We start from the raw sequence: 26442 nt of genomic DNA, 5'->3' as shown, positions 1-26442 counted from the left end.
TCACAGAACTAGCAGCAGGACCCTAGTAAGTGAATTTAGTACTAGTTGTTCCTTTGGTGCTTGAATCTAAAACATAAAGTGTTTCGGTTCACTTTTCTGAGAAAGTGTGAAAAGTCTATATCAAAGGTCACTGAAGTTACATGAGAATAATGAATCAGGTTTCACTTATATTTTTGAGGTTTCACAAGTGCGCGTGATTCGTGGTTATTCGTCTTCTCATCAGCCAGCTCTAAGCTGACCGTATTTCAGTATCGTTCAGCATTTCCAAGAGCCAGGCAGTTGGTTCTTGGTAACTTGGTAATTGATGGCTAAGCGCAGAGCCAAGGCAGGAGGGCCAGGGCAAGTTAAGGCCTGTGGACCGGCACTTTGCCTTGAGGACCTGCGCTTTCTGGTTCGCCCAGGGCTGCATAGCACAGATCCTCTGCACCCCGTGTGTTGTGTGAAGTAGAACCAACCAGTGGGTGGAGTGGCTGAGAAAAATGCTTGTGAACTTTCCCTCTTTGCCCCCATGGTAGTTGAACAAGAGGCTCCATTTCCTCCTTCCCTGAAAAGTTAGAATTCCAGAGACATTTTAGGATTGATAATCCACAAGCCCTCATCCAGTGCAGCAAGTCAGAACTTGCTTTTCCTGAGTTACGCTGCCCTTTCGTGCTTTCAGAGTATTCCCTGGGTTGGCCCTTGGATTCGTGTGAGTTATTGAGATGGGGGGTGAACAGGGGTCCGGTTTTAGAAGTTACTTCGTTGGTGGACAGAATTGGAAGTTACACCTGAATGAAATAGGATTATGCCAACTAAAGTATGAAGTTCTGGTATTTGGAACTGCTAAACAAATTATGATAATGGTGTTCAACCTTTTCAAGTATTTAAAGGATCCAGCTCAGCCCATCTTAGACGCCTTGGACAAGGACAGCTCGCCAAAGGATGATGCCTGGGACTCTGTGTCCATCGTGTCGTTTCCAGAGAATAAGCAAGAAGACATTCTCCAAAACACTTTGAACCAAAGCACAGATCCAAGCCACCAGCCCATGGAAGGAGGACCCTGAGACAGTGAAGCTGCGGATGTGCCTGTCAGGACTTGATGGAGCCCACGACTCCTTATTCCTGTCATGAAAAGACCCGGGGGTGCCTGGGGAGAGGTCCTGGGTCCCGTGGGAGAGAAAAACTTACTTTTTTTAAACTAAGAACTTCCTAAATCCTACAAGTTTCTAGACCGATTCTACATACCAAAAAAATTAAGGTTTCTCTTAAACACTAAAAAGGCCCATAATTATTTGTTATCAAAATGGCTGTGGCACCCCTCTGATATTTTGTACATTGTGGGTGGGGCCAGGCGGTCAGGAGACGGGGTCCTCTCCTGGCTATGGCAAGGAGCTTGGGCCCCTTGGGCAGGTCACCTAAGCTGTCCCAGCCTCTCCCTGTAACAAGGGACACTGAGTGTCCTGGCTTAAAATGTGATTAATCCTGTAAATAGTTTCCTATTAATTTAAGGGTCATTTTTTTCTTTTCAAGCTAGAAATAAAAGACTGTATAGTTAACTTTTTAAAAGTCTGTGAAGTTTTTCCTCTTCACCTTCTTTATTTTGGTCTATTTTCTGCAAAGTTTCAACTTTTAAAAATGACTATATCTAAATTTTTGTTTTCTTAAATAACACCCAGCAGAGCTACCCAGAGGCCTCATGGTCACGCAGCAAGAAATTTTGACCTGTGTCACTTGATTCCTTGAAAAGTTAGGAAGGGGATTCTCAGAAGCTGCATCAGCGCTGCATTTGTACGTGATATGTCACATGTGTTGAGCAAGGCATGTAAAGAGAATTAGGCAATGGGCAATAGTGATGGCCACTGGGCCTGCAAGTCTTCTGATGATGCAAGTACTGATGGGTTATTTTGTTCAGAGGATATTAATTAAAAGTCCATTTATATGGGGGCTTCCCTGGTGGTCCAGTGGTTAAGACTCCACGCTCCCAATGCAGGGGGGCCTGGGTTCGATCCCTGGTCAGGGAACTTCATCCCACGTGCCGCAACTAAAAGATCCTGCGTGCCACAACTAAGACCCGGCACAGCCAGATAAATAAATAAAAGGAAATATATTCTAAAAAATAAAATCCATATATATGACTCTTAACGTTTAGGAGATGGACGCGTAGCTTCACTCCTCCCCTCCAACACGCACACAAAGTGACATGTTGCCGCAAGGTTGCCTGAGAAAGAAGCCCCTACTGGCAGCCTAACCTTGACAGTGGGAAGAGGCGATGCTGACAGGAGGTACATGAAGCTTCCAGCACCGGTCGATGGAACCACCTTCTGTGTCTCTGTTGGGGCCCTGTGCCTCTGGTGAGGAATTGGCTCTTGGGCTGACTTTCTAACCGATCATTGTGCACCCTTCCATCCAGGGTGACATGAGAGAAAAGGACACCCACCCACCCCAGGCGAGTCCCCTTGTGAGATGTCTATTGATTAGGTGCACCTTGAGTTGGGACAGGTTTGGAGAAAGAGTTAGTAGAGGGAAATGGTAAAGACCTCCCTCAAATCATTTAGGAAATGGAAGATAGAAGAGCTTCCTCTGTTGGGCCACACGAAGCAGCCCAGCGAGGAGAGGAGGACATGTATACAGCAGGAAGAGAACCGGTTAAGAGTTTGAACCTGGCAGAAAGGGGGACAGATCAGCTCTGTTAGGAATAAGCTCTTCTGTGCCACCCTCCATAAAAGGAGGTGCCAGCTAGTCGGGGGCAAGCAGGCTGGCCGTGGGGACCAGATTCTGATAAGGCTGAACTGGGTTCGGGGTGGAATCAGTCCAGTGTCCTGGGGCAGACTGGGGTTCAGGCTCAGAAAGGCCCTTCTTAATTGCAGGCAGCAGCTTCAGTGAGTGACAGACTCAGAGCCCAAGCCCAGGGCCAGCACTATTTCCAGGTGCCACTCAAGGGCCAAACTCTACAAGGTTATTGCTTTATAGGGGAGGGGCTACAGGGGCCAAACTCTACAAGGTCATTGCTTTATAGGGGAGGGGCTACAGGGGCCAAACTCTACAAGGTTACTGCTTTATAGGGGAGGGGCTACACTGACACCCAACTGGGTTCACCAAGCGTCCAACCGTGCTTCTCCTCTCGGGCCCGCGCCATCCTTCCTCAGTAAGCATCCCCAGGGGGCATGGGGCTGGCCTGTTATCCAGCCCCAGGGAGAAAGGACAGGAATTATTTGAGTAAGTAAGATACTCCTTCTTAATAGTATTTTCCAAAAAGAAACACCTGGTTCTACTTTATCAAATAAATGACTAAGCAATGGGATTAATACTTATTCTAACTTGGGACATTAATTTCTAGTCAAGCTAAGTACATAATCATGTTTGAGCTGGAAAAAGTCTATAAATTACCTGTAACAGGGCAAACTGCCGCCCACATGCCAAATCCAGCCTGCTCCCTGTTTTTGTACAGGCTGTAAGCTAAAAATAGTTTTTACATCTTTAAATGGTTGAAAAAATCAAAAGAAGAATAATATTTCATCACACATGAAAAGTATATGAAATTTACATTTGAGTGTCCATAAGTAAACTTTTATTGGGACCCTATGGCTGCTTTTGCACTGCAAGGCAGAATTGAGTAGTTGCAAGAGACTGTTTGCCTACAAAGCCTAAAATATTTACTACCTGAACGCTTACAGAAAGAGTTTGATGACCCCTGATCTGTACAATGCAGTGTTCATTGTATAGGAGAAAACAGACTCACTTCCATTATTTAGGTTTATACAGTTACAGAAGGTCCCTACAAGACCCCATTTGATACCGAGACTGTTTAATTCAAGGTTCATATATTATACGGGAGGAGGGGTATTTGATTCTTGCATGTATTCTATAAAGCACATTATGGACTATGTACCCTGGATACAATTTAGGAGTATGAAGATCAATGGAGGAAAGTAGGCCCTACATCAATAATAGGTCACCCAGAGATGATGGGTGAGTTGGATCAAGGACGCTGCCATTCCATAATGTACCGTTATGTGAATTAGATAAGACACCCATCTTTCAAGACACTTTGATTTGTGCCACGAATTTTCTTTTTAAGTGAACATGCCATCTCCTGCGCCTCAGTGTGAATAGCGCCCCCTGGGGGTTCTGCAGTGCTCAGCTTGCAGATTGCAGACAACTTCAGTGCCCTGGGACAGGAAGCTGCTGGGTGAAGCCCTCTTGTTCTGGATGGTGCCAAGGCCAGCAGGGCGAGGAGCTGAGGGACATGGCGGTGGAGAGGGGAGGCCCCCAGGGGGGAGTTGGAGGAGGGATAGGGTCAGAGAAGGAAGACTGTCTCCATATCTGTAGGTCACTGGCTGGTGTACTGTAACTGGAGAAACTGCTGCTGCCCTCTCACCAGAAACTACCAGCGTGGAGAACGGCACAGGTCCTAGCCCGTGATTGGGGCATCTGCCTTTGTGACTTTTATTTCATTTACCATCACTTATCTCTGTCCATAGTGTTTTTTAGAAGTCTGCATAGTCACAAGTTATGCTGCTTTCAACTACTGGGAAACAACTGTGTATCCCTAAGGTGCCCCAGGGCCCTCCAAAATAACTTTGCTTTATGCCAGAAAGCCTGTATTTTAGGCGAGAACATCCTAAACCGTCCCAACTGTTTGGTGAGAGTTCGAATCCACACAGGCATCTCCCCGTGGAGCAGTCAGACCTCCCACTCCTCAGTGCTCACAGGCTCTCCTAAGAAGCAACAGCTCTCTGATGGGGATACAGTAAAAGTGACCTCTTCCTCCTTGCTTCCAGCTTGTGGTGAGGGAAGATGGCCAGCTGCCTCGGGAGGGCACAGAAGCTGGTCAGAGTGGATACTTGGAGCAGCACTTGGCTCCGGGGAGGGATCTGGTCAGTGCCATTTGCCGACACTCTAGGAAGACTGAGATGCCACCTAAAATTTCAAACCGATAATGAAATACAGGCAGGAGTGGCTTCTCCAGGCCCCCCATTTATTAAAAAAAGGGGAGAGGCAGACCCCCCCCAGGGTTTCTTTACGTACATACCCCTGGTTAAAACATAATCACTTGCAAAAGACATTAACTACTTTTCCCTTGTAATTAAATAGTGCTGTGAATAACAATTTATAATAAATATGAATTGGACTTGTTTCACTTTTGCATTCAAATGAATAGAACTATTTGATATCGTCCCTGTAGATAATAAGTGTACTTTTTGTAGTTGAGAGAATGAGAGAAGGCCTAAGTCCTCCAAGAGCTGATGAGTCCACACAGGACTCTGAGGCCCTTGCCAATGGGCAAGTAAAGGGCCTGGCATAAAATTCAATTAACCAATTAAACCGATATGCTTCTTTACTAGCTCCTTTCTGAAGTGTTGCTGTGAACCTTAGTATGACTGTGTGTAACTCCAGCTACCCCAAACACTTCTCAAGTGGCCAGCCCCATGCTACAACTAAAAGATGAACACAGCACCAATAGTTAGGGCCATGTGTACGTTTGTATAGGTTGTGCACTGCACAACCCCAGGGGTGCCATTTACATACACAGAATACAAATGTATTTGGTTCCTTTGAGATTTAGAATTTCCTCATGAAAAACTGTCAAAATTAATGGTAAGGGGGCTTCCCTGGTGGCGCGGTGGTTGAGAGTCCGCCTGCCGATGCAGGGGACACGGGTTCTGCCCCGGTCCGGGAAGATGCCACATGCCGCGGAGTGGCTGGGCCCGTGAGCCATGGCCGCTGAGCCTGCGCGTCCGGAGCCTGTGCTCCGCAACGGGAGAGGCCACGGCAGTGAGAGGCCCACGTACCGCAAAAAAAAAAAAAAAAAAAAAAATTAATGTTAAGGTTTCCATGCTAACTTGCAAAATCAGTTTTAAAACTTATTACACACCAAAAAGCCACTAGTAGACTTTAGATGGTAACATGAATTTCTTTTTACTCTGTTTTCCAGCGATTTTCTAGAGAATATTCCTTTTCATAATGAAATAATGGGAATTCCCTGGCAGTCCAGTGGTTAGGACTCCGAGCATCCCCTGCAGGGGGCACGGGTTCGATTGCTGGTCGGGGAACTAAGATCTCGCAAGCCATGCAGGGCAGCCAAAATAAATAAATAAAATAAAATTTGATGAAATAATGTCACAAATTTTGTATAAAATGAAAGCTCAGTGCTCTGGTCCAAGAGACACTGGGATGGAAGAGACTGAAAACAGGCAGATTTCAGGATAAGGTTATATACTCCCCCTCCCCCCACATCTGGGTTTTTCTTCAACCAGACAAGAAGCATTTATATATGTAAAGATTATAATTTGTTACACACAAATTGTATATCTCCTCTGTCATATCACAGGGCCACTTTAGTTCAAGTCTACATACTGCTGTTAGTAAAAATTACAACGAACATGTTCTGTTTGACTTATTAATCAGTCTCTCTCCACACAAGGTACTTTAATAATTATAAAGGAGAAAAATAGCTACTTTACAGTGGAGATACCTGGTGGACACCACCTTGGGCATCAAGGCAGGCAAAGTTAAAATCACCAGTACTGGGACAGATGTGTGCTTGCTTTGATGTCCTGAAAACATAAGCTCTGTGTTATTCCTGCCCAAACTGTATAACCAGAATCTACTCCTGATGGGACATCAGACAAACCAAAATTGAGGGGCGTTCTACACAACAGCTGGTCTGCATTCTTCAAAAATACCTAGTCATGGGCTTCCCTGGTGGCACAGTGGCTAAGAATCCACCTGCCAATGCAGGGGACACAGGTTCGAGCCCTGGTCCAGGAAGATCCCACATGCCACAGAGCAACTAAGCCCGTATGCCACAACTACTGAGCCTGTGCTCTAGAGCTCGCAAGCCACAACTACTGAGTCCACGTGCCACAACTACTGAAGCCCGTGCGCCTAGAGCCCGTGCTCCGCAACAAGAGAAGCCACAACAATGAGAAGCCCACACACTGCAACGAAGAGTAGCCCCTGCTCGCCGCAACTAGAGAAAGTCCACAGCAATGAAGACCCAACACAGCCAAAAATAAAAACAAATAAATAAATGTATTTAAAAAAAAAGAAAAAGAAAACCTAGTCATGAATGACAAAGGTTAAAGTTGTCCAAAGTTAAGAGCCACTAAAGGGCCATGACAACTAAATGCAATGTGTGATCATGGACTGGATTCTAGAACTGAAAATAACTTATTTTTCTTTACTATAAATCATACTAGTGGGGCACTTGGCAAAATTTGAATGAAGTGCTTAGTGCTGTATCAACGTTAACTTCCTGATTTTGGTATTGTACAGCAGTTGTGATTTGGGGAAATATACACGGAACTATTCAAGGGTAAAGAGCCATCCTGTCTGCAGCGTATTGTCGAAGGTCTCAGGAAAAAAATAGACTAAAGCAAGTGCGGTAAAATGTCAACCTTTGGGGAATCTAAAGTTTATACAGGAATTCTCTGAGTTATTTTTGTAACTTTCCTGTAAGTCTGAAGTTATTTCAAAATAAAGTTATTCAATCTCTACGTTGATAACTTTCATAACAGGAAGTAAATACACTTAGCCTCATACTGAATCCCTTTTTGTCACCTGGACAAGGTGCTCCTAAATCAAAGATCTGGTGATCTCTGCCCTGACATTATCCACGGGGCTCTAGAAGGCTTGCCCTGCCACACTGACATGTAGAAATTTAAAATATCCTATTTGCTGCAGCTTAAAGAATTGAAGAGGCATATACTATCATCTAAAAACCCTACGTAGCAGTTTGAATCGTGGCGCGACGAAGCCGTAGGCGGCAGGTTCTCGCTGGGTGTCTGACTAGTACTTTCTCTGCCTTGCTTGTTTGAGCTTCAGCAGAATTCGAAATGGCTGGCGGCAAGGCTGGGAAGGACTCCGGAAAGGCCAAGACAAAGGCGGTTTCCCGCTCGCAGAGAGGAAATACGGTGGGCCGTATTCATGGACACCTGAAATCTAGGGCGACCAGCCATGGACGTGTGAGCGCGACTGCCGCTGTGTACAGCGCAGCCATTCTGGAGTACCTTACTGTGGAGGTACTTGAATTGGCAGGAAATGCATCAAAAGACCAGAAGGTAAAGCGTGTTACCCCTCGTCGCTTGCAACTTGCTATTCGTGGAGATGAAGACTTGGACTCTCTCATCAAGACTACGATTGCTGGTGGTGGTGTCATTCCACACATCCACAAATCTCTGGGAAGAAAGGACAACGGAAGACTGTCTAAAGGATGCCTGGATTCCTTATTATCTCAGGACTCCACATACTCTAACAGCTGTCCAGTGCTGGTGATTCCAGTGGACTGTATCTCTGTGAAAAACACAATTTTGCCTTTTTGTAATTCTGTTTGAGCAAGTTGGAAGTTTAATTAGTTTTCCAATCAACCAAATTTCTGCATTCTAGTCTTAACCATATTTAAGTGTTACTGTGGCTTCAAAGAAGCTATTGATTCTGAAGTAGTGGGTTTTGATTGAGATGACTGTTTTTAAAAAACTGTTTGGATTTTAATTGTGATGTAGAAGTTACAGTAACAAACATTGGGTTTTGTACTGACATTATTTCCACTCTGGTGGATAAGCTCAATAAAGGTCATATCCACCCCCAAAATAAAATAAAACAAAATAAATGTTTAAAAATTAAAAAATTAAGACCCTATGTAAAATGACTTAAGCTGTGTTAAATCTGCTACCAAAAAAAACAAAAGTACTGGCAGGTTCAAAACAAAAACCAACCGACTCCAGATTCTTTTTAAGGTGGCATGCCACCTTGTGACAAAAGGCCAAAAAGCCATCAAATGAGGAAGGAAAAACCACTGCAGGCAAAGCCACCAGGGAAAGAAGGACCCAGCTTTATTGATCACTTACTGTTTCCAGGCACCACGAGGCATTCCCTCATGTTAATTCTCAAACCACACTTACAGAGAGACAAACAGCCTCGGGGGTCACATAGCTAATAAATAGCAGTGGCAGAATTAGGGAAAAGCAAATCAACCTGAATTTATAGTCCCCCAAGAATCCCAGCTCCAACACCAGAAATCTCCAGTAACAATGCAACTGGAAATACTCTTCCTCCTCTCTCCATCCTCATCTTTTCTATTCTGCATGTCAGGCTGGCCACTGGCTTTTCCCAAGATCACAACATCCACACCTAAGTTTCCCTCTCCTTTTAATTCCCTGCATTCTATCTATTCTTCTAAAGTCACCAGAGCAGCAGTTTCCCCAAATTTTATTTCTCAACATGTTCCAGGAGATAAATTTCCAGGACTCAAGGATGGAAAACACCATAGAATTGACACTCCCTTCCTGAAAACATACAAGACATAGTGTATAAAAAGCTCTAAGAAAAAAACTTTACAGGAAAAAAAATGTTTTAATCTAGTCCAGCCAAGGGTCTCCCAAGGTTCTCTGACCAGCGCACACTTTTTCCTAAAGCAACACCAAGGTTCTAGGGCTGCTCGGGAAATGCTGACTGTGAGAAGAGCAGGACTTCGCCCTCAGGAAGAAAGGGCCTGAGCTGTGATTCCGATCCATGGGCAAGTCACTTCACCTCTCCAGATAAAAGCTCCTACATCCAATTGTGAGGATGGAATGAGACAATACACAGCACATAGAAAGTTCTCGATACAAGTTAGCAATCAGCATTGAGCAGAAAAATGACATGATGAAATAGGGCCCTCCAGTGGGAAGATTTAGCTGACGGCAGAGTATTAAATGAGGAAAGAAATGATGGACCATGATAGGAATGATGATGAAAAAATGCTATGCTAAAGGAAGATCAGGTCAATCAGAGTTCTTTATAAACTGCGGTCGAACTTCATTATTTGCAAGTTCACTTACTCGATAAAACATTTATCTGTAACTCCCAAGTCAATACTCGTGGCACGCCCTGGTCATTTTCGGATATGCTTTGAGTGGTAATTGAGGTCGCCTGTCCCACAGATCCCCAGCTGAGGTGGAACGAGATGAAGCTCTGCCTTCTTGTTTCAGCTCTCATGCTGTAATGTGTCCTTTCCACAGCCTATTTTGTGCCACCTTTTTCACATTTTTATGTCTTGTTACTGATTTCACTGTGTAAAATGACCCCCAAGACTGGAATGGGCCTTACGGAAAAAATGCATGAGTTAGAAGCTTCCTTGGGGCATATGTTATAGTGCTGCTTTGAGCTCAAGCTTATGAATCAACTATATTAAACAAGGATTGTTTTTTTCTTTTTACTAGTTATCCAATACACAGTTATATTCAAGTGTCTCCAATTGTTCCAATAATATCCTTTGCAGTTTGGGGGGGTTTCTTGTTTTGGTTTTTTTTTTTTTAATACATCTTTATTGGAGTATAATTGCTTCACAATACCGAGTTAGTTTCTGTTGCACAACAAAGCGAATCAGCCATATGCACACACATGTCCCCATATCCCCTGCCTCTCGAGCCTCCCTCCCACCCTCCCTATCCCACCCCTCTAGGTCATCGCAAAGCACAGACCAGATCTCCCTGTGCTATGCTGCTGCTTCCCACAAGCCAACTATTTTACATTCAGTAGTGTGTATGTCAATGCTACCCTCACTTCACCTCAGCCTCGCCCTCCCACCCCATATCATCAAGTCCATTCTCTATGTCTACCTCTTTATTCCTGCCCTGCAACTAGGTTCAGCAGTACCATTTTTTTTTAAGATTCCATATATATGCGTTAGCATACGGTATTTGTTTTTCTCTTTCTGACTTACTTCACTCTGTATGAGTCTCTAGGTCCATCTACCTCACTACAAATTTTGTTGCTTTTTATGGCTGAGTAATATTCCATTGTATAAATGTGCCACATCTTCTTTAACCATTCATCTGTTGATGGACATTTAGGTTGGTTCCATGACCTGGCTATTGTAAATAGTGCTGCAATGAACATTGTGGTGCATGTCTCTTTTTGAATTATGGTTTTCTAACGGTATATGCCAGGTAGTGGGATTGCTGGGCCATATGGTAATTCTATTTTTATAATTCTATTTTATGAAATTTCTCTCATCAATGTTTTATAGTTTTCTGAGTACAAGTCTTTTGCCTCCTTAGGCAGGTTTATTCCTAGGTATTTTATTCTTTTTGTTCCAATGGTAAATGGGAGTGTTTCCTTAATTTCTATTTCTGATTTTTTGTTGTTGGTGTATAGGAATGCCAGAGATTTCTGTGCATTGATCTTGTATCCTGCAACCTTACCAAATTCATTGATTAGTTCTAGTAGTTTTCTGGTGGCACCTTTAGGATTTTCTATGTATATTATCATGTCATTGGCAAATAATGAGTTTTACTACTTCTCTTCCAATTTGTATTCCTTTTACTTCTGTTTCTTCTCTGATTGCCATGGCTAGGACTTCCAAAAGTATGTTGAATAAGAGTAGCGAGAGTGGACATCCTTGTCTTGCTCCTGATCTTAGAGGAAATGCTTTCAGTTTTTTGCCATTGAGTATGATGCTTGCTGTGGGTTTGTCATATATGGCCTTTATTATGTTGAGGGAGGTTCCCTCTATGCCCATTTTCTGGAGAGTTTTTATCATAAATGGGTGTTGAGTTTTGTCAAAAGCTTTTTCTGCATCTACTGAGATGATCATATGGTTTTTATTCCTTAATTTGTTACTGTGGTGTATCACATTGATTGATTTGAGTATACTTAAGAATCCTTGCATCCCGGGGATAAATCCCACTAGAGATCATGGTGTATGATCCTTTTAATGTGCTGTTGGATTCTGTTTGCTAGTTCAGGATTTTGTTCAGGATTTTTGCATCTATGTTCAGCAGTGGTATTGGTCTATAATTTTCTTTTTTTGTGGTATCTTTTTCTGGTTTTGGTATCAGGGTGATGGTGGCTTCGTAGAATGAATTTGGGAGTGTTTCTCCCTCTGCAATTTTTTGGAAGAGTTTGAGAAGGACTGGTGTTAGCTCTTCTCTAAATGTTTGATAGAATTCGCCTGTGAAACCATGTGGTCCTGGACTTTTGTTTGTTGGAAGATTTTTAATTATGGTTTCAATTTCATTACTTGTGATAGGCCTGTTTATATTTTCTAATTCTTCCTGGTTCAGTCTTGGAACATTGTACCTTTCCAAGAATTTGTCCATTTCTTTGTGGCTGTCCATTTTATTGGCATATAGTTGTTTGTAGTAGTCTCTTATCATCCATTGTATTTCTGCAATGTCAGTTGTGATTTCTCCTTTTTCATTTCTAATTTTCTTGATTTGCATCCTCTCCCTTTTTTTCTTGATGAGTCTGGCTAAGGGTTTATCAATTTTGCTTATCTTCTCAAAGAACCAGCTTTTAGTTTTATTAATCTTTGCTGTTTTCTTCATTTCTATTTCATTTATTTCTGCTCTGATCTTTATGATTTCTTTCCCTCTAATGACTTTGGGTTTTCTTTGTTCTTCTTTCTCTAGTTGTTTTAAGTGTAGAGTTGGATTGTTTATTTGAGATTTTTCTTGTTTCTTGCGGTGAGATTGAATTGCTATAAACTTCCCTCTTAGAACTGCTTTTGCTGCTTCCCATAGGTTTTGGGTCATCGTGTTTTCATTGTCATTTGTTTCTATGTATTTTTTAATTTCTTCTTTGATTTCTTCAGTGATCTCTTGGTTATTCAGTAGTGCACTGTTTAGCCTCCATGTATTGTTTTTTACAGTTTTTTTCCTGTAATTGATTTCCAGTCACATAGCGTTGTGGTCAGAAAAGATGCTTAATACAATTACAATTTTCTTAAATTTTCTGAGGCTTGATTTGTGACCCAAGATATGATCTATCCTGGAGAATGTTCCGTGTGCACTTGAGAAGAAAGTGTATTCTGCCACTTTTCGGTGGAATATTCTACAAATACCAATTAGATCTGGTCTATTGTGTCATTTAAAGCTTGTGTTTCCTTATTTATTTTCTGTTTGGATGATCTATTTGGTGTAAGTGGTTTCATGGCTGTTAGCACTTGCCTTACGTATTGAGGTGCTCCTATGTTGGGTGCATAAACATTTATAATTGTTATATCTTCTTCTTGGATTGATCCTTTGATCATTATGTAGTGTCCCTCCTTATCTCTTGTAACAGTCTTTATTTTAAAGTCTATTTTATCTGATACAAGTATTGCTACTCCAACTTTCTTTTTATTTCCATTTGCATGGAATATCTTTTTCCGTCCCTTCACTTTCAGTCTATATGTGTCCCTAGGTCTGAAGTGGGTCTCTTGTAGACAGCATATATATGGGTCTTGTTTTTGTATCCATTCAGCCAGTCTGTCTTTTGGTTGGGGCATTTATCCACTTACATTCAAAGTTATTATCAATATGTATGTTCCTATTACTATTTTCTTAATTGTTTTGGGTTTGTTTTTGTGGGTCTTTTTCTTCTCTTGTGTTTCCCGCTTAGAGAAATTTCTTTAGCATTTGTTGTAAAGTTGTTTGGTGGTGCTGAATTCTCTTAGCTTTTCTTTGAAAAGCTTTTGACTTCTCTGTTGAATCTGAATGAGATCCTTGCTGGGTAGAGTAATCTTGGTTGTAGGTTTTTCTCTTTCATCACTTTAAGTATATCCTGCCACTCCCTTCTGGCCTGCAGAGTTTCCACTGAAAAATCAGCTGATAACCTTATGGGGATTCCTTTGTGTGTTATTTTTTGTTTTTCCCTTGCTGCTTTTAATATAGTTTCTTTGAATTTAATTTTTGTTAGTTTGATTAACATGTGTCTTGGTGTGTTTTTCCTGGGGTTTATCCTGTATGGGACTCTTTGTGCTTCCTGGACTTGGGTATTTCCTTACCCATATTAGGGAAGTTTTCCACTATAATCTCTTCAAATATTTTCTCAGACCCTTTCTTTTTCTCTTCTTCTTCTGGGACCCCTATAATTCGAATGTTGGTGCATTTAGTGTTGTCCCAGAGGTCTCTGAGATTGTCTTCAATTCTTTTCATTCTTTTTGATTTTTCTCCTCAGCAGTTATTTCCACCACTTTGTCTTCCAGCTCACTTATTCGTTCTGCCTCCGTTATTCTGTTATTGATTCCTTCTAGTGTATTTTTCATTTCAGTTATTGTGTTGTTCACCTCTGTTTGTTTGTTCTTTAGTTCTTCTAGATCTTTGTTAAACATTTCTTTTATTTTCTCAATCCACACTTCCATTCTATTTCCAAGATTCTGGATCATCTTTACTATCATTACTCTGAATTCTTTTTCAGGTAGATTGACTATTTCCTCTTCATTTATTTGGTCTTGTAGGTTTTTACCTTGCTCCTTCATCTGTGACACTTTTGCCATCTCAATTTATTTATTTATTTTTTTAAAGATGTTGGGGGTAGGAGTTTATTAATTTTTTTGCTGCGTTGGGTCCCCGTTTCTGTGTGAGGGCTTTCTCTAGTTGTGGCAAGCGGGCGCCACTCTTCATCGCGGTGCACGGGCCTCTCACTATCGCAGCCTCTCTTGTTGAGAAGCACGGGCTCCAGACGCGCAGGCTCAGTAGTTGTGGCTCACGGGCCTAGTTGCTCCACGGCACGTGGGATCTTCCCAGACCAGGGCTCGAACCGTGTCCCCGTGCATTAGCAGGCAGATTCTCAACCACTGCACCACCAGGGAAGCCCTCAATTTTTTTTTTTAATGTGTGGGATTGTGTTCCTGTCTTACTGGTTGTTTGGCCTGAGGCTTCCAACACTGGGGATTGTAGGCTATTGGGTAGAGCTGGGTCTTGGTGCTGAGATGAGGAACTCCATGAGACCTCACTCCAATGAATATTCCCTCGGGACTGAGGTTCTCTGTTAGTCCAGTGGTTTGGACTCGGAGCTCCCACTGCAGGAGCTTAGGCCTGACCCTGGGCTCGTGAACCAATATCCTGCAAGCCACCTGGGGCAGCAAAAAAAAAAATGAAGTAAAAAATAAAATAGACTAGGAAACTAACAGATATTTTAGGAAGAATATAAAAATAAAAATATAGACGAATCAACAACCGGAAGGTATATCAGTACTACAATAGTAAAAAAGAGGAGGAGGGAAAAGAAAAAAAAAAACAAACAAAACGGGGTAAAGGCCTTGGCTGTGGAGGGCAGGGTGTAAGCAAGGGTGAGGTTTCGGCGGTGGCAGGGCCAATGCTCAGGACCCACAGGGCTGGAAAAGGCCCTGGGGGCTGGGGGTGGGGTGGGGCTTAGGCTCAAGGAACAGAAGGGGCCCAGGCGTGCCCCCCACCCCTGGTCTCAGATGACGGGAGACCTTACCTGGGAGCCCAGCAAGCTTTCTGAGCCCGAGTGGGCAGGGCAATCGCCCTCTGCTCCTCTCCTGCTCCTCCTGGAGCGCCCCTCCTCCCGCCTCTCCTTAACTCCCCTCAGCCTCCTTCCTATGCCCCCAGGACCAATGTGGCCAGGGGGAGCGGCGGTGGGGGGGGGCTTGGAGGGCAGGGGACCAGCCTGGGAGCTCATCAGGCTCCCCGGACCTGAGTGGGTGGGGAAAACACCCTCCGCTCCTCTCCTGGTCCTCCTGGAGGGACCCTCCCACCTGCCTCTCCTGATCTCCCCAGCCTCCTTCCTATGCTCCCAGGACCAATGTGGCAGGGGAGTGGAGGGGGCCTTGGAGGGCAGGGGACTGGCCTGGGAGCTCAGCGGGCTCCCAGGGCCTGAGTGGGTGGGGCAAATGCCCTCCACTCCTCCCAGAGGGTCCCTCCTGCCTACCTCTCCTGAACTCCCCGGCCTCAGGGGCGTGGATGCTGTCTGGCCTCCACTTCTCCTCCCCGTTCTGCCCCCACCACGTCCCTATCGGTTCACTTGGGGGTTCCTCCCATCTCCTTGGGCATCAGGGTCCCCCATCAGCGGCCAGCAGGCACCCTAGTTGTGGGGAGACGCTAATTCGGCATCTTCCCACACTGCCATCTTGACTCTGCCCCAGGAGACCTTTATATTAAGGGAATCACATGTATCTTTAAATGGTTACAAAGGACCCTATTCTAACTCACAATGTCTGATAGGAGTGGATACTAACATTATCTTTTTTTTTTTTAATGAGGAAACAAACAGGGAAATTAAGTGATTTGCTCACAATTAAAACAAATTCATGACAGAGTCAAAAACAGAAAAAACTGCCACTAGGCCTTCTGGATGGCCTTCATTAGCCTTCACATTAGCATTTCACAAATCTGAGTATAATATAGTTCTCCTGGAAATTTCCTGCTGGTCCAGTGGTTAGGACTCTGTGCTTTCACTGCCAAGGGCCCAGGTTCGATCCTTGGTCAGGGAGCTAGGATCCCACAAGCCGCATGGCATGCTCCACCGCCCCCCCCCAAAAAAAATATATATATATATATTTCTCTTTATTTTATAAAAGGAAACTGCTTCTTTGACCAGGTCCACTTGAGTAACTGCAAAATGAACAGCCAACCCACTTTTATAGTTCATTTTCTCCAACAGATTTAACAATACTAGAATGTGTGAGAAGTAATATTTATTGCAAGAGGTTAGAAGGGAGTGGAAACAAGTAATCAGTCTTAAAATTTGTTGGAAGCAAGACACAGGTTTTTTTTGAGGAAAAACAACAAAGAAAGAAGTAATTAAACAAGATGGTATCTAGACAAAGGCACAGCATTCCACAACTGCTTCATGCTCTGTGCACAGTAAATCCTCAGAGAGGAGAGACATTAAGCAAAATAAGGCTTATATTAGAAGCTGCATATAATACCACTGATATTATTCTGTCTTACAACAAAAGGCTCTAGAAAAATCCCTCTGGAGGAAAAAAGTACAACACAAAACCTGTATAACAAAGGAAAGCAAAAGTAGAAATGAAGACCCAACTATCCCTCTGAAATCTCTCACAGGAATACACTCAGTGCAAATACAGTATTTCAAACTCAGCAAAAGAAGTTTTTGACTGGAGTAAGAACTTGCAGGTTAAAGATGTATTCTGCAGGAAGAGTTCACCTAAAGCTTGAGAGCTAGAGCAAAAAGACACTTGCAGTCAGTAACTGAGTGGATGAAATGCCTAATTTTTCACTAGGTCATAATAATCCCCTTTGGGAAGAAGTGCTTTATCTTGAAACTAATTGTTCCACTTTTTGTTACATGGTTCATGCTTTTAAGCTGCAGTTGTCTCAAACTTGCTTGATATAGAATTTTGTAATGTCAGATAATAGTAGGCTGTCAAAAGAGAACCATTTAAGCTGCTTTTGTAAGAAGCACGTTGCTGAGCTGCCTTACAGTCGTTTTACATCAACCATATAAAACTGAGCTTATCTGATCACGTATTAACCCTTCTCAAATAAAGTCATGTGAGAGGAATTGTTTTTAAAAGAGGCTTTCAAACTAGTCCTTCAGGCATTTTTAAAAATCTTCATATAAAAGTCCACTTTATACATAAGAACAAACATTTTTCCTTTAAAAAAAAATCTCATTTTTAAGCCAAAATAAATTACAACTTGCTGAAATACCTTTTTTAATGGCTCAGCGCTTATTTCAGGTATATGGAGCTGTATTTTTTGCACATTTTGAAAATTAGAGATACTGAGACAAAGTAGTTAACTCTATAATTAGATGATGATACAACCCTGGCTCAGGGAACAGATTAAGCTTTAAGTCTTCAAGAATAAAAAAACCAACACAGATCATCTCATCTATATAGTCTTATACTATGTACATATTAACAATCTATTCAATGAAAAAAAAAGGACAGAAATTTCATAAAACTATTTCAAAACTCAGAGCATAAAAGTGTAAAGAAACAAAACATTTAATGTACAATCTATTCCATTTGGCAATGTGTAAATTATATTGAGAGATAAAAACTTATCTACAAATAGAATATAACAAAAGGAGAATGTGATTTGAGAAGTGATCTCAGGTCCATAGCTCTTCAGTTCTTCCAAATTTATAGATCAGAGTGCTAGAAAGATATTAAAATAAATCATGAGGTAAAATCACATAGAAACGCAAAAGAGAATTTATTTTCTAAATATGCTTTGATGGTACCTCACTGATCCCTTTGTATCAATTTCTAAAATTAAAGATTGTGGTGGTGTTGGTCTGAATTCGCTTGTTTTATAAAGCAGTTTGTTGACCTTGATGGTTGAGCTTAATTGAATATCTTTTCTTAAAGCCTGAAGTTACTAGATAGGTCACTTGTAAGGAAAGGGGGCATTTCTCATAGTAGCCGGCATGAGGGCCACTCACATCTCTACGATCCTACAATGTCTGAGCTACAAACACTGAAGCATCCTAACAGACCATGTTGAAATTCTTCATTCATTTAACAAATAATTACTGTACAGAGTACTGGCTGGGCACCAGGCACCTAGCTAAGCACTGGGAATGTGACTGTGAGTCAAAACAAGACAAATGTGCTCACTAATGGGAGACAATCAAATTCCAACTCAATGACACACATGGTACCAAGAGAGGGAAATACAAGGATCTGATCTAGTTAGAGGTCAAGAAGGTTTTCCTGAGGAAGTAGTGACTGAACTGAGATCTAAAAGAAGAGTGGGAATTATCTCAGCAAGGTAAAAGGGAAGGAGCGGGGCAGAGAGATGGGACACTCTGGCAACGTGAGTTTGAGCTGTGGGTATGCTGGAGGTGGTAGATTTGAAATGTCAGCCACCCAAGAGGGGATAAGTAAGAATCTGGATATGTGGTTTAGACATGGAGATAGACAGCTGTGACTCACTGGCATATAGGCAATAACTGAAGTCCCAAGCAAAAAGGACCTCACCTAGAGAAAGAACGAGTTGAGAAGAGGCTTAGAACAGAACCTTAAGAAGCTTCAAAAGTTAGCGGCCAGAGGGTGGAGGATCAGCCTGCAAAGGAAACAGAGGAAGAGTGGCCAGAGAAGTAGGAGTGCACTCTGGTGCTTAGAAAAGGCCTGGCACACAGGAAGCACACAGCTGGCTGGATAACTTGCCAGCCTCTGGGTATAGCGCATCGCTGATGCAGTGGTCACTGCCCACATAAGCACAGGCCTTTACACATACAAGGTTTCTGTTCATCCAACTGTCATTTATATAGACTCCTCTACCACTACAAATGGCTGAATCTGAATTTAAATTTGATCTCTCAACAGTGCCTAAGGTGCCTTCATGAAAATTCACTGTATTCCCAGAAGGCTGTCAGTCACATGCCAAGAAATACAATCACAAGGCAGCAGAAACTGTCGAACATCTTTAAAAACCAAGAGTGTCCAAGGCCACAGTGCAATAAGAGGGAACCCAGGCAGGGCACAGTGGTCTCCCGGAGTTGAGGAAACAGAGTTGAGAGTTCAGGGAGGCCAAGCGGCTGGAGTGTGCAAGGCGGGATATAGAGAACTAGAGAGGGGGAGCCCAGGAGATGGGTAGGGGGTTCCCTTTGAGGCTTCTGCCAAGTACTGACAGCAGATGCATGTGAGGAAACTACCCAAGAAAAGGGCAGGAATCACTGGAAAGAACAATTCCCAAAGCTCCCACAGGGCTGGGAAGACTTCAGAATCTCATAGCAGAGTGGAAAACCTCAGACTACATGGAGAATCAGGAAGAATACTCAAAAGTGTACTGCCTTAGTAAGGGGGACATATTAATCCCAGACTAAAGCTGCTTTGGTCCTGCCTAACGAAGCTTAAAAGCAAAACTTGAAAGGACTGAACTGTTTCCAAGTGACTGAGCTGCATCCAGAACAAAGCTCAAAAGCATTTAAAGGAATACCACAAAGTCCAGCCCCCAATCAGCTTCATGCAAAGAAGCAAACAGGGGAAAAGAGATCCAGAATGAAAAAAATAAATAGAAATAATCAATAGGAACAGACTAAGAATTGACACAATTAGACAAGGACACTGAAATAGTTATAAACATACTTCATATGTTCAAGAAGGCAGAGGAAAGCATAAGTATGTTAGGGAGATACATGGAAATTGTTTTAAAAAAATCAAGCTAATAGAGATGAAAAATACAATGTCTAAGATGAAAAACATACCAGATGGGAGTCATAGCAGATTAGACATGACAGAGGTAGAGATTAGTGAACTTAAAGATATAACAATCTTTAACTATCCCAAATGAAATACAGAGAGAAAACAAGAAAAGAGAATACTTGATGGAGTGATGGGGTAAGAGTAGGGGTGGAGAGGTAGGGCAAAAAAAACCATGAAAAGAACTAAGCACCAGTGAGCTGTGGGATGACTTCCCACAGCCTAATATACATGTAATTGGAAGCCAGAAGGGCAGGGTGGACAGAAAAAAAAATCTGAAGAAATAATGTCTGAAAAGATTCCCAATTTGATGAAAACTATAAATCCACAGATCCAAGCAACTCAATGAACCCCAAACAGAAGAAATATGAAGAAAACGACACCACAGCACACCATAATCAAATTGCTAAAAATCAATGACAAAAACAAATTTCTTCAAGGCTTAGATCTTAATGCTTTTGTGAGAGGGATATGGGGTAAGGGATATAATTTTATAAATGACGCCTAAAATACCTATCTTTACACTAAAAGACATTTCATTCTGGAAAGCAAAGGCTACAGGGCCTCATTTTGGAAGCTTTTTAGAAGATTGCCCCTAAAAAATACTTTTGATATTCTTTTATTTTTATACTTACTTTAAATTACCTTAAAAACTTAATACAAAACCCAATTCACCAACCAGGTTTTGTATACGACATGCATAGTGTGTATTAATTCTAATTTCTTTTTTTCTTATTTTATTAAAGGTACATGATATGGTTTCTTAACAAAACACAGGCTATGGAAGCAGCAGTCTGGGTTCAAATCCCCGTTCTGCGTTTGCTAGCTAAGCGGCCTTAAGTAACCTCTGAGTCTTATTTCCTCATGTATAAAATGGGAGCACCACCTGTTTTACATACTTAAGATAATTAAGTGGGAATTTAAAAGGTAACATATATAAAGCATCTAGCTGAGGTCTTGGCACATAGCAGGGCCCCTAATTAAATGGCTTGTGTATGCTTTTATGCAATAGTAGAATTTTCACCTTTTAAAAGAAGTTCTATACATTGCAACTAATCCAAGAGATATATACATGTTCCAGTCCCTATGCTGCTCTTATAATAAAGATGATGTTTCTATAAATGTTACAGGTGTATAGTTAAAAAATTAGGCAACTTACCTAAAAAATATAAGTGCATTTTGAAAAAACACAGCTAGTCCTGGATAAACATCAGTATCTGCACACACAAAGTAAAACAGATCAGATAATTACAAAAGGCAAACGGCAGTAACTAAGTATTCATGCCATTCATAATGACATGCTCTGTATATTATAAAACACTACTATTATTCATTAACTCTAAGAAATCCACAATGAAATTGAAGTAAGAAAATGACAATCTCATTCTCCCAATACAAAGGATTACTCTCACTCTGGATAAAAGACAATGAAATTATTAGGTTTTCTTTTTGTCTAAAGTAGTTGCTATGGTTCTAGCTGCATCGGAACTGCCGAGGAAGCAGCAGCTCACCCCTTCACTTCCTATGGCCAATACAGAAACACACAATGTTGGAAAGATACAAATTAAATTTTTGATGATGTAACAGTCTGTTCATTTTATTTTCTTTCATGAATTCAGGAGCTTTATTGCACAAATCTGACATATATGAAAAGAATCATTATAATTCATCATCATATTCTCCTGGAGAAAACAGTCCCTATCTTCATAGGAAGGAAAAAGAAAAATTTGGAAATTACTCAAATTTTTGTGGATATTTGACTTTTATAAAACTATCAATGTTGATTAAAAATACTAGTTGGGATGAAGAAATATTCAATTTGTAGCCTTTGATATCATAGCAAACAATATAGATGCATGGTTAAAAGCCCCAAGTTTGAGCAATACCCCTGGATTTGAATCCTAACTCTACCACTGACCATGGGCAAATTATTTAACCTCATTATGCCTTACTTTCCTCATCTGTAAAATGGGCATTGTAACAGCACCTGCCCCACAGAGTGTGAGATGTGGACTATGCATAGTGCTCAGAACAGTTCCTGGCTCATAAAGTGCTATATAAATGTTAGCTGCTGCTATGATTATTAGTTCCAGAAAAATCTGTACAGTAAAAGATTTGAAATATGTGTTAGAAATGCTCTCTGAAGTCAGTTTACAAACTAAAAAGTATATATAATGAGCAACGCTGTAGAAATATGAAGGTGAGATCCATAAATGAGAAATTTCTCAGTATGTACTAGTTCTTTAAAGATTAAGATATGACCACTGAGGGAATTCCGTGGGTCCAGTGGTTAGGACTCTGCACTCTCACTACCAAGGGCACGGGTTCCATCCCTTGTTGGGGAACCAAGATCCCCCAAGCTGCGTGGCACAGCCCCCAGAAAAAAGAAAGAAAGTAAAAAAAGTACTTTCCCTCAAATAAGTTTCATGCTAGAACTGTGTGCTCCAGGGTATTTTTAATTAACTAAAATAACACATTTTAGAGTAGTATTAATTAAACATTAGACAACCACTGTCCTCTTGTACTGACTTATTTTGTGCAAAATGAAAGACAAAGGTATTCCCAAATCTTATACTGATCAATCTATGATACTTAAGGGATCCTATCAAGATATTAAAAGGTCAGTTGTGGGTCAGGACAAGATGTGACAGTTAAGCAGAGTGACAAAGAGATTCCAAAGACAGAGGCATCAGAAGATGAATAAACTGTTATCTGAAACTTATTCCTGTCTTTGGAGTGAAGGGAGAGAGCCAGTGAAAGAGGTTCTTCTGATGCTTCCAGAAGCACATGCTGAGACTGGGTCCTGCTTTTCAAAACCTCTCGCCATCCCCGTGATGAAAAGCTATGGTGAGTGGAACAGTCACAAAACTCAGAATGGTATACTAAGAGCTCACTCCATTGCATCACCAGTTTCAACATGAAGGCTACACACGTCTTCAGTCTTGCACTTAAAAAACTCCCCTTGTGAACTGACAGTGCTTCTCAGCACCTCTGCCCCCTAAAAAACAAAAAACAAAAAAAACCCTCCCCTTGTACCTATGAATGAAAAATTAGAGGTTGGGGTTGGAGAGAAGACATATCAGTGGACAGAAAGATACTGGGGTCCACAACGCCTTACCTTGAAAACCTTGGGGCAAGGTATGTTTTGGAACTCAGGATTTTTCAGATTTAAAAATGGTAACACAGGGGGACTTCCCTGGTGGCTCAGTGGTTAAGAATCCACCTGCCAATGCAGGGGACACAGGTTTGAGCCCTGGTCCAGGAAGATCCCACATGCCACGGAGCAACTAAGCCCGTGCACCACAACTACTGAGCCTGAGCTCTAGAGCCCGCGAGCCACAACTACTGAGCCCACGTGCCACAATTACAGAAGCCCACGCACCTAGAGCCCATGCTCTGCAACAAGAGAAGCCACAGCAATGAGAAGCCTGTGCACCGCAACGAAGAGTAGCCCCCGCACCCTGCAACTAGAGGAAGCCCATGCGCAGCAACAAAGACCCAACGCAGCCAAAAATAAATAAATAAATAAATTTATTAAAAAAAAGAAAAACGGTAACACAGGGCATAGTATTACATAGCACCCCCAACTATGTTTGGACCAGCATCCCACAATCAAATACAACCACATTCCTCTAATAAAACATTTGAATACTTATTAAATGAAATAAAGACTATAATGAGCCCTGGATCATTAGGTCAGGTTTTGCTGCCAAACTGGTTATGAAAAACCTGACCTTCAGCACTTTTGTGGATTTTAGAATTGTGTATAAGGGGCTGTAGCCCTGTACAGATTTCTCACTTTTACCACTACAACATTCAGTAAAAGGCCTCTGGTATAGAGCCTGGCTATCTGGGGTAAGGAAGGAAATCAGAACCTCTAGAGACAGCTGCGAGTTACCTGGTCTTGTCAGTGGCTTGGTTTTCCTAACGAGGCTATCCCACTGCACTAAATGACCCCACTGAGAAGTTTTATTAAATAATTTATATCTTCAAACAGAGTCTTACCTTCAAGCTAACTGAATTATTAAACTAAATTTTACTCCACGGGGAGCTGACAGACTAAGCCAAATATAAAGGACATATCTGAATCTTTCCTATGAAATAAAAGAGGAATAAATACTTACTTTGGGTAACATATGCACCAAAAAGAATCCACATAGAAGCAATAAGTGACCCAAACATCAACATGAAACCAATGAAGAGCCAAACTCGAGCACCTGTGTGAAAAATAGGCTTTATGATTTTGCTCATTTCTACAGCTCTATGCCTTAGGAATACATAACACTAGAACACTGCTCATCTAATATATGCTATGCCTATCAAAGACAGTCACGTATTTATATACACCTGCTAAAGCATTTAACTGAATGAAGATTGAAAAAAAGAAACTAAAACTAAAAGGTGTTAAGCGATACTTGGAAAGGGAAAAAGAGTAAGTTACCATTCTACTGGCTAGAGAAACTAACAGCTGAGTTAACTAAAGTAGGAAAGCTTCAGAAGTAATTATTTGACTAAACTGATTAATTAAACCCTAACTGAGGGCTTCCCTGGTGGCGCAGTGGTTGAGAGTCCTCCTGCCAATGCAGGGGACATGGGTTCGTGCCCCGGTCCGGGAGGATCCCACTATGCCACGGAGTGGCTGGGCCCGTGAGCCATGGCCGCTGAGCCTGCGCGTCCAGAGCCTGTGCTCCGCAACGGGAGAGGCCACAACAGTGAGACGCCCGCGTACCGCAAAAAAAAAAAAAAAAACCCTAACTGAAAAATTACCGTGTTGTATATATTATCAAAGTAATTGCTCTATTAGAAGTAGCAAATGTATTTCAGATAGCCATTACCACACAGGAATGAGAGAATGCAAATGAATAAGGACCATATGACCTCTTTTCATCAACGTTAATATCATGGTACTACTCAACATGGTACTAACAGCAACCATCTATTCAATCTCTCTTATTCAGCCAAACTGTACCACATACCCTTGAAAAGTTCAAGGACAAAAGTATCTCTTCAACCCCCTACTGTATAGAATTTTAGAAGTTATACAACAGAATCTCAATAAAGTGATCATCTGGACACCTGAGTAGATTCAATACATTTTCAGGAAAGCAAGTTAGCATTTGTGCCAGACCCTGATCACAGGTATATTGACGGCCTGTCACCCTATGGAAGGGGAATATAGCTCCCCTGAAGTGAAAATAAAATCCAAGCCAATTTCCATAATAGAAAGCTAAATTTGCCTCAATTTCAGATATTCTGTTACTAACTGAACAGAAATTCATATATTTTAGACACCAGATATACAGGAAGCTCAAAGCTCAGAATGAGTAGAACAGCTGATATTTGAGAGAAATGGGTCCCTAGGTTATCTAAGTTTTATTATAATACTAAGCAGATCTCCAGAAATATACAACAATGTTTACTTCCTTGGAAAAAAACATCCTCCAAATTCAATCATAGCTTTTACCTAAAGTGAATGAAAGGAAGTATCAAAAATCCTTGTAATTATTTTCCTTCATGTCCTTTATATATGACCACACAAAAATTTTTTAACAAAACTGAACAAGAAAAAAACTTCCCTTGAAAAATGAGTACACTTTTGTTTAGCAAAAAATAAAAAACTGTAACATTTTCCCTTTTTTGCTTTGACTACCAGGAAGCTCAGAGTCAAGGTTAATAATTAAGAGTATCCATTTTGTCCTAGAGTCTAAGTATCAATACATGGTCTTCTTTCTACCTAGTTCCTGTTCCTTCTTATTTAACAGTTCCATTTGTAGTATATCTATTACATTAATAACACTTTCCTACACATTCCTCTGGGAATTAAATGGGAATAAATTACACACAAACCATTTAAGTAGTATGAAAGCTTAGTGTGGCAAGAGCTGAGCATGCCTACAAGATAGTTTGCCCTGAATTTTTGAAGCACTAGACAGAACTTGCACTAAAGGTACCACGTATAAATGTAAACTGACGTAAACTGACTGTGAATTTTAACTGGGTAAGAAATAATCGTGGAATAAAATGTTATAGTCACTACTGAGAGTAAAAAGTATGGGCTTTGGAACCAGACAGATCCAAGGCACATACAAGTTCTACCTTTAAGCTAAAAAGTTTTGGGTAAGTTACAATGAAATTTTCTACAGAAAATAGATAATAGTAACATAATCCACAGCAAAGCCTGTGGAATATTTTTAAAGAAAAATGATCAAATACGTTAATGTGTGCTCTATGCACAACATCACTTGCTAATACATGCTTTTTTATTCTTTATTCTCACTCATTCCTGACATTACCTGCTGAAGCTGGGACACAAGGCATGCATGTGTGTGTAAACATGCATGCACAGACACACACAATGCACTTTTAACTTAGGTTCATCTGTCATTTATCACTATTTCCATCCTCTCCAATTCTTCAAGGATCACAATGGAAGTGAAATTTTAAAATGTGCATCAGCATTTAAAGCATCAGGTACAAAAGAAAGCTAATTTGTCCCCCTGTAACTGGCTTACTTCACTTAGCATAATGTCCTCCAGGTTCACCTCTGTTGTCACATATGGCAGGATTTCCTTCTT

The 26442-nt window shown here is 41.4% G+C and overlaps 2 protein-coding genes, 1 long non-coding RNA gene and 1 pseudogene across 8 annotated transcripts in view; 3 read left to right on the top strand and 1 right to left on the bottom strand.

Annotated features, from left to right (window-relative positions):
• Positions 1 to 1566, top strand: part of IFNGR2 (interferon gamma receptor 2) — a 34839-nt gene extending 33273 nt beyond the window's left edge. For 2 of the 3 annotated variants that reach the window (XM_027101215.1, XM_027101205.1), the window contains one exon: positions 861 to 1566. In XM_027101215.1, coding sequence (XP_026957016.1) covers positions 861 to 1043 — 183 coding nt within the window. In that variant the 3' untranslated portion in view covers positions 1044 to 1566. The remainder of the gene's footprint in view (positions 1 to 860) is intronic. The other variant, XR_003431714.1, reaches the window with a different exon arrangement.
• Positions 1567 to 2012: 446 nt separating this feature from the next.
• Positions 2013 to 5119, top strand: LOC113617612 (uncharacterized). The gene is made up of 2 exons (XR_003431717.1): positions 2013 to 2934; positions 3027 to 5119. It is a non-coding gene; the product is annotated as an uncharacterized LOC113617612 (long non-coding RNA).
• A 1839-nt stretch (positions 5120 to 6958) lies between these two features.
• Positions 6959 to 8300, top strand: LOC113617592 (histone H2A.Z pseudogene; annotated as a pseudogene).
• An 8069-nt stretch (positions 8301 to 16369) lies between these two features.
• The window catches only part of TMEM50B (transmembrane protein 50B), a 34812-nt gene continuing 24739 nt past the window's right edge, over positions 16370 to 26442 (bottom strand). For all 4 annotated transcript variants that reach the window (XM_027101164.1, XM_027101172.1, XM_027101186.1 and 1 more), the window contains 3 exons: positions 23992 to 24084; positions 21027 to 21084; positions 16370 to 17818 (listed from right to left, as the gene is read on the bottom strand). In XM_027101164.1, the coding sequence (XP_026956965.1) occupies positions 17773 to 17818; positions 21027 to 21084; positions 23992 to 24084 (197 nt within the window). In that variant the 3' untranslated portion in view covers positions 16370 to 17772. The remainder of the gene's footprint in view (positions 17819 to 21026; positions 21085 to 23991; positions 24085 to 26442) is intronic.

Source organism: Aethalodelphis obliquidens, unplaced genomic scaffold (genome assembly GCF_003676395.1).
Source record: "Aethalodelphis obliquidens isolate GAN/ISIS:26980383/991018 unplaced genomic scaffold, ASM367639v1 scaffold1, whole genome shotgun sequence".
In the NCBI taxonomy this organism is placed as follows: domain Eukaryota; kingdom Metazoa; phylum Chordata; class Mammalia; order Artiodactyla; family Delphinidae; genus Aethalodelphis; species Aethalodelphis obliquidens.
This window is presented reverse-complemented; position numbering and strand designations above follow the sequence as displayed.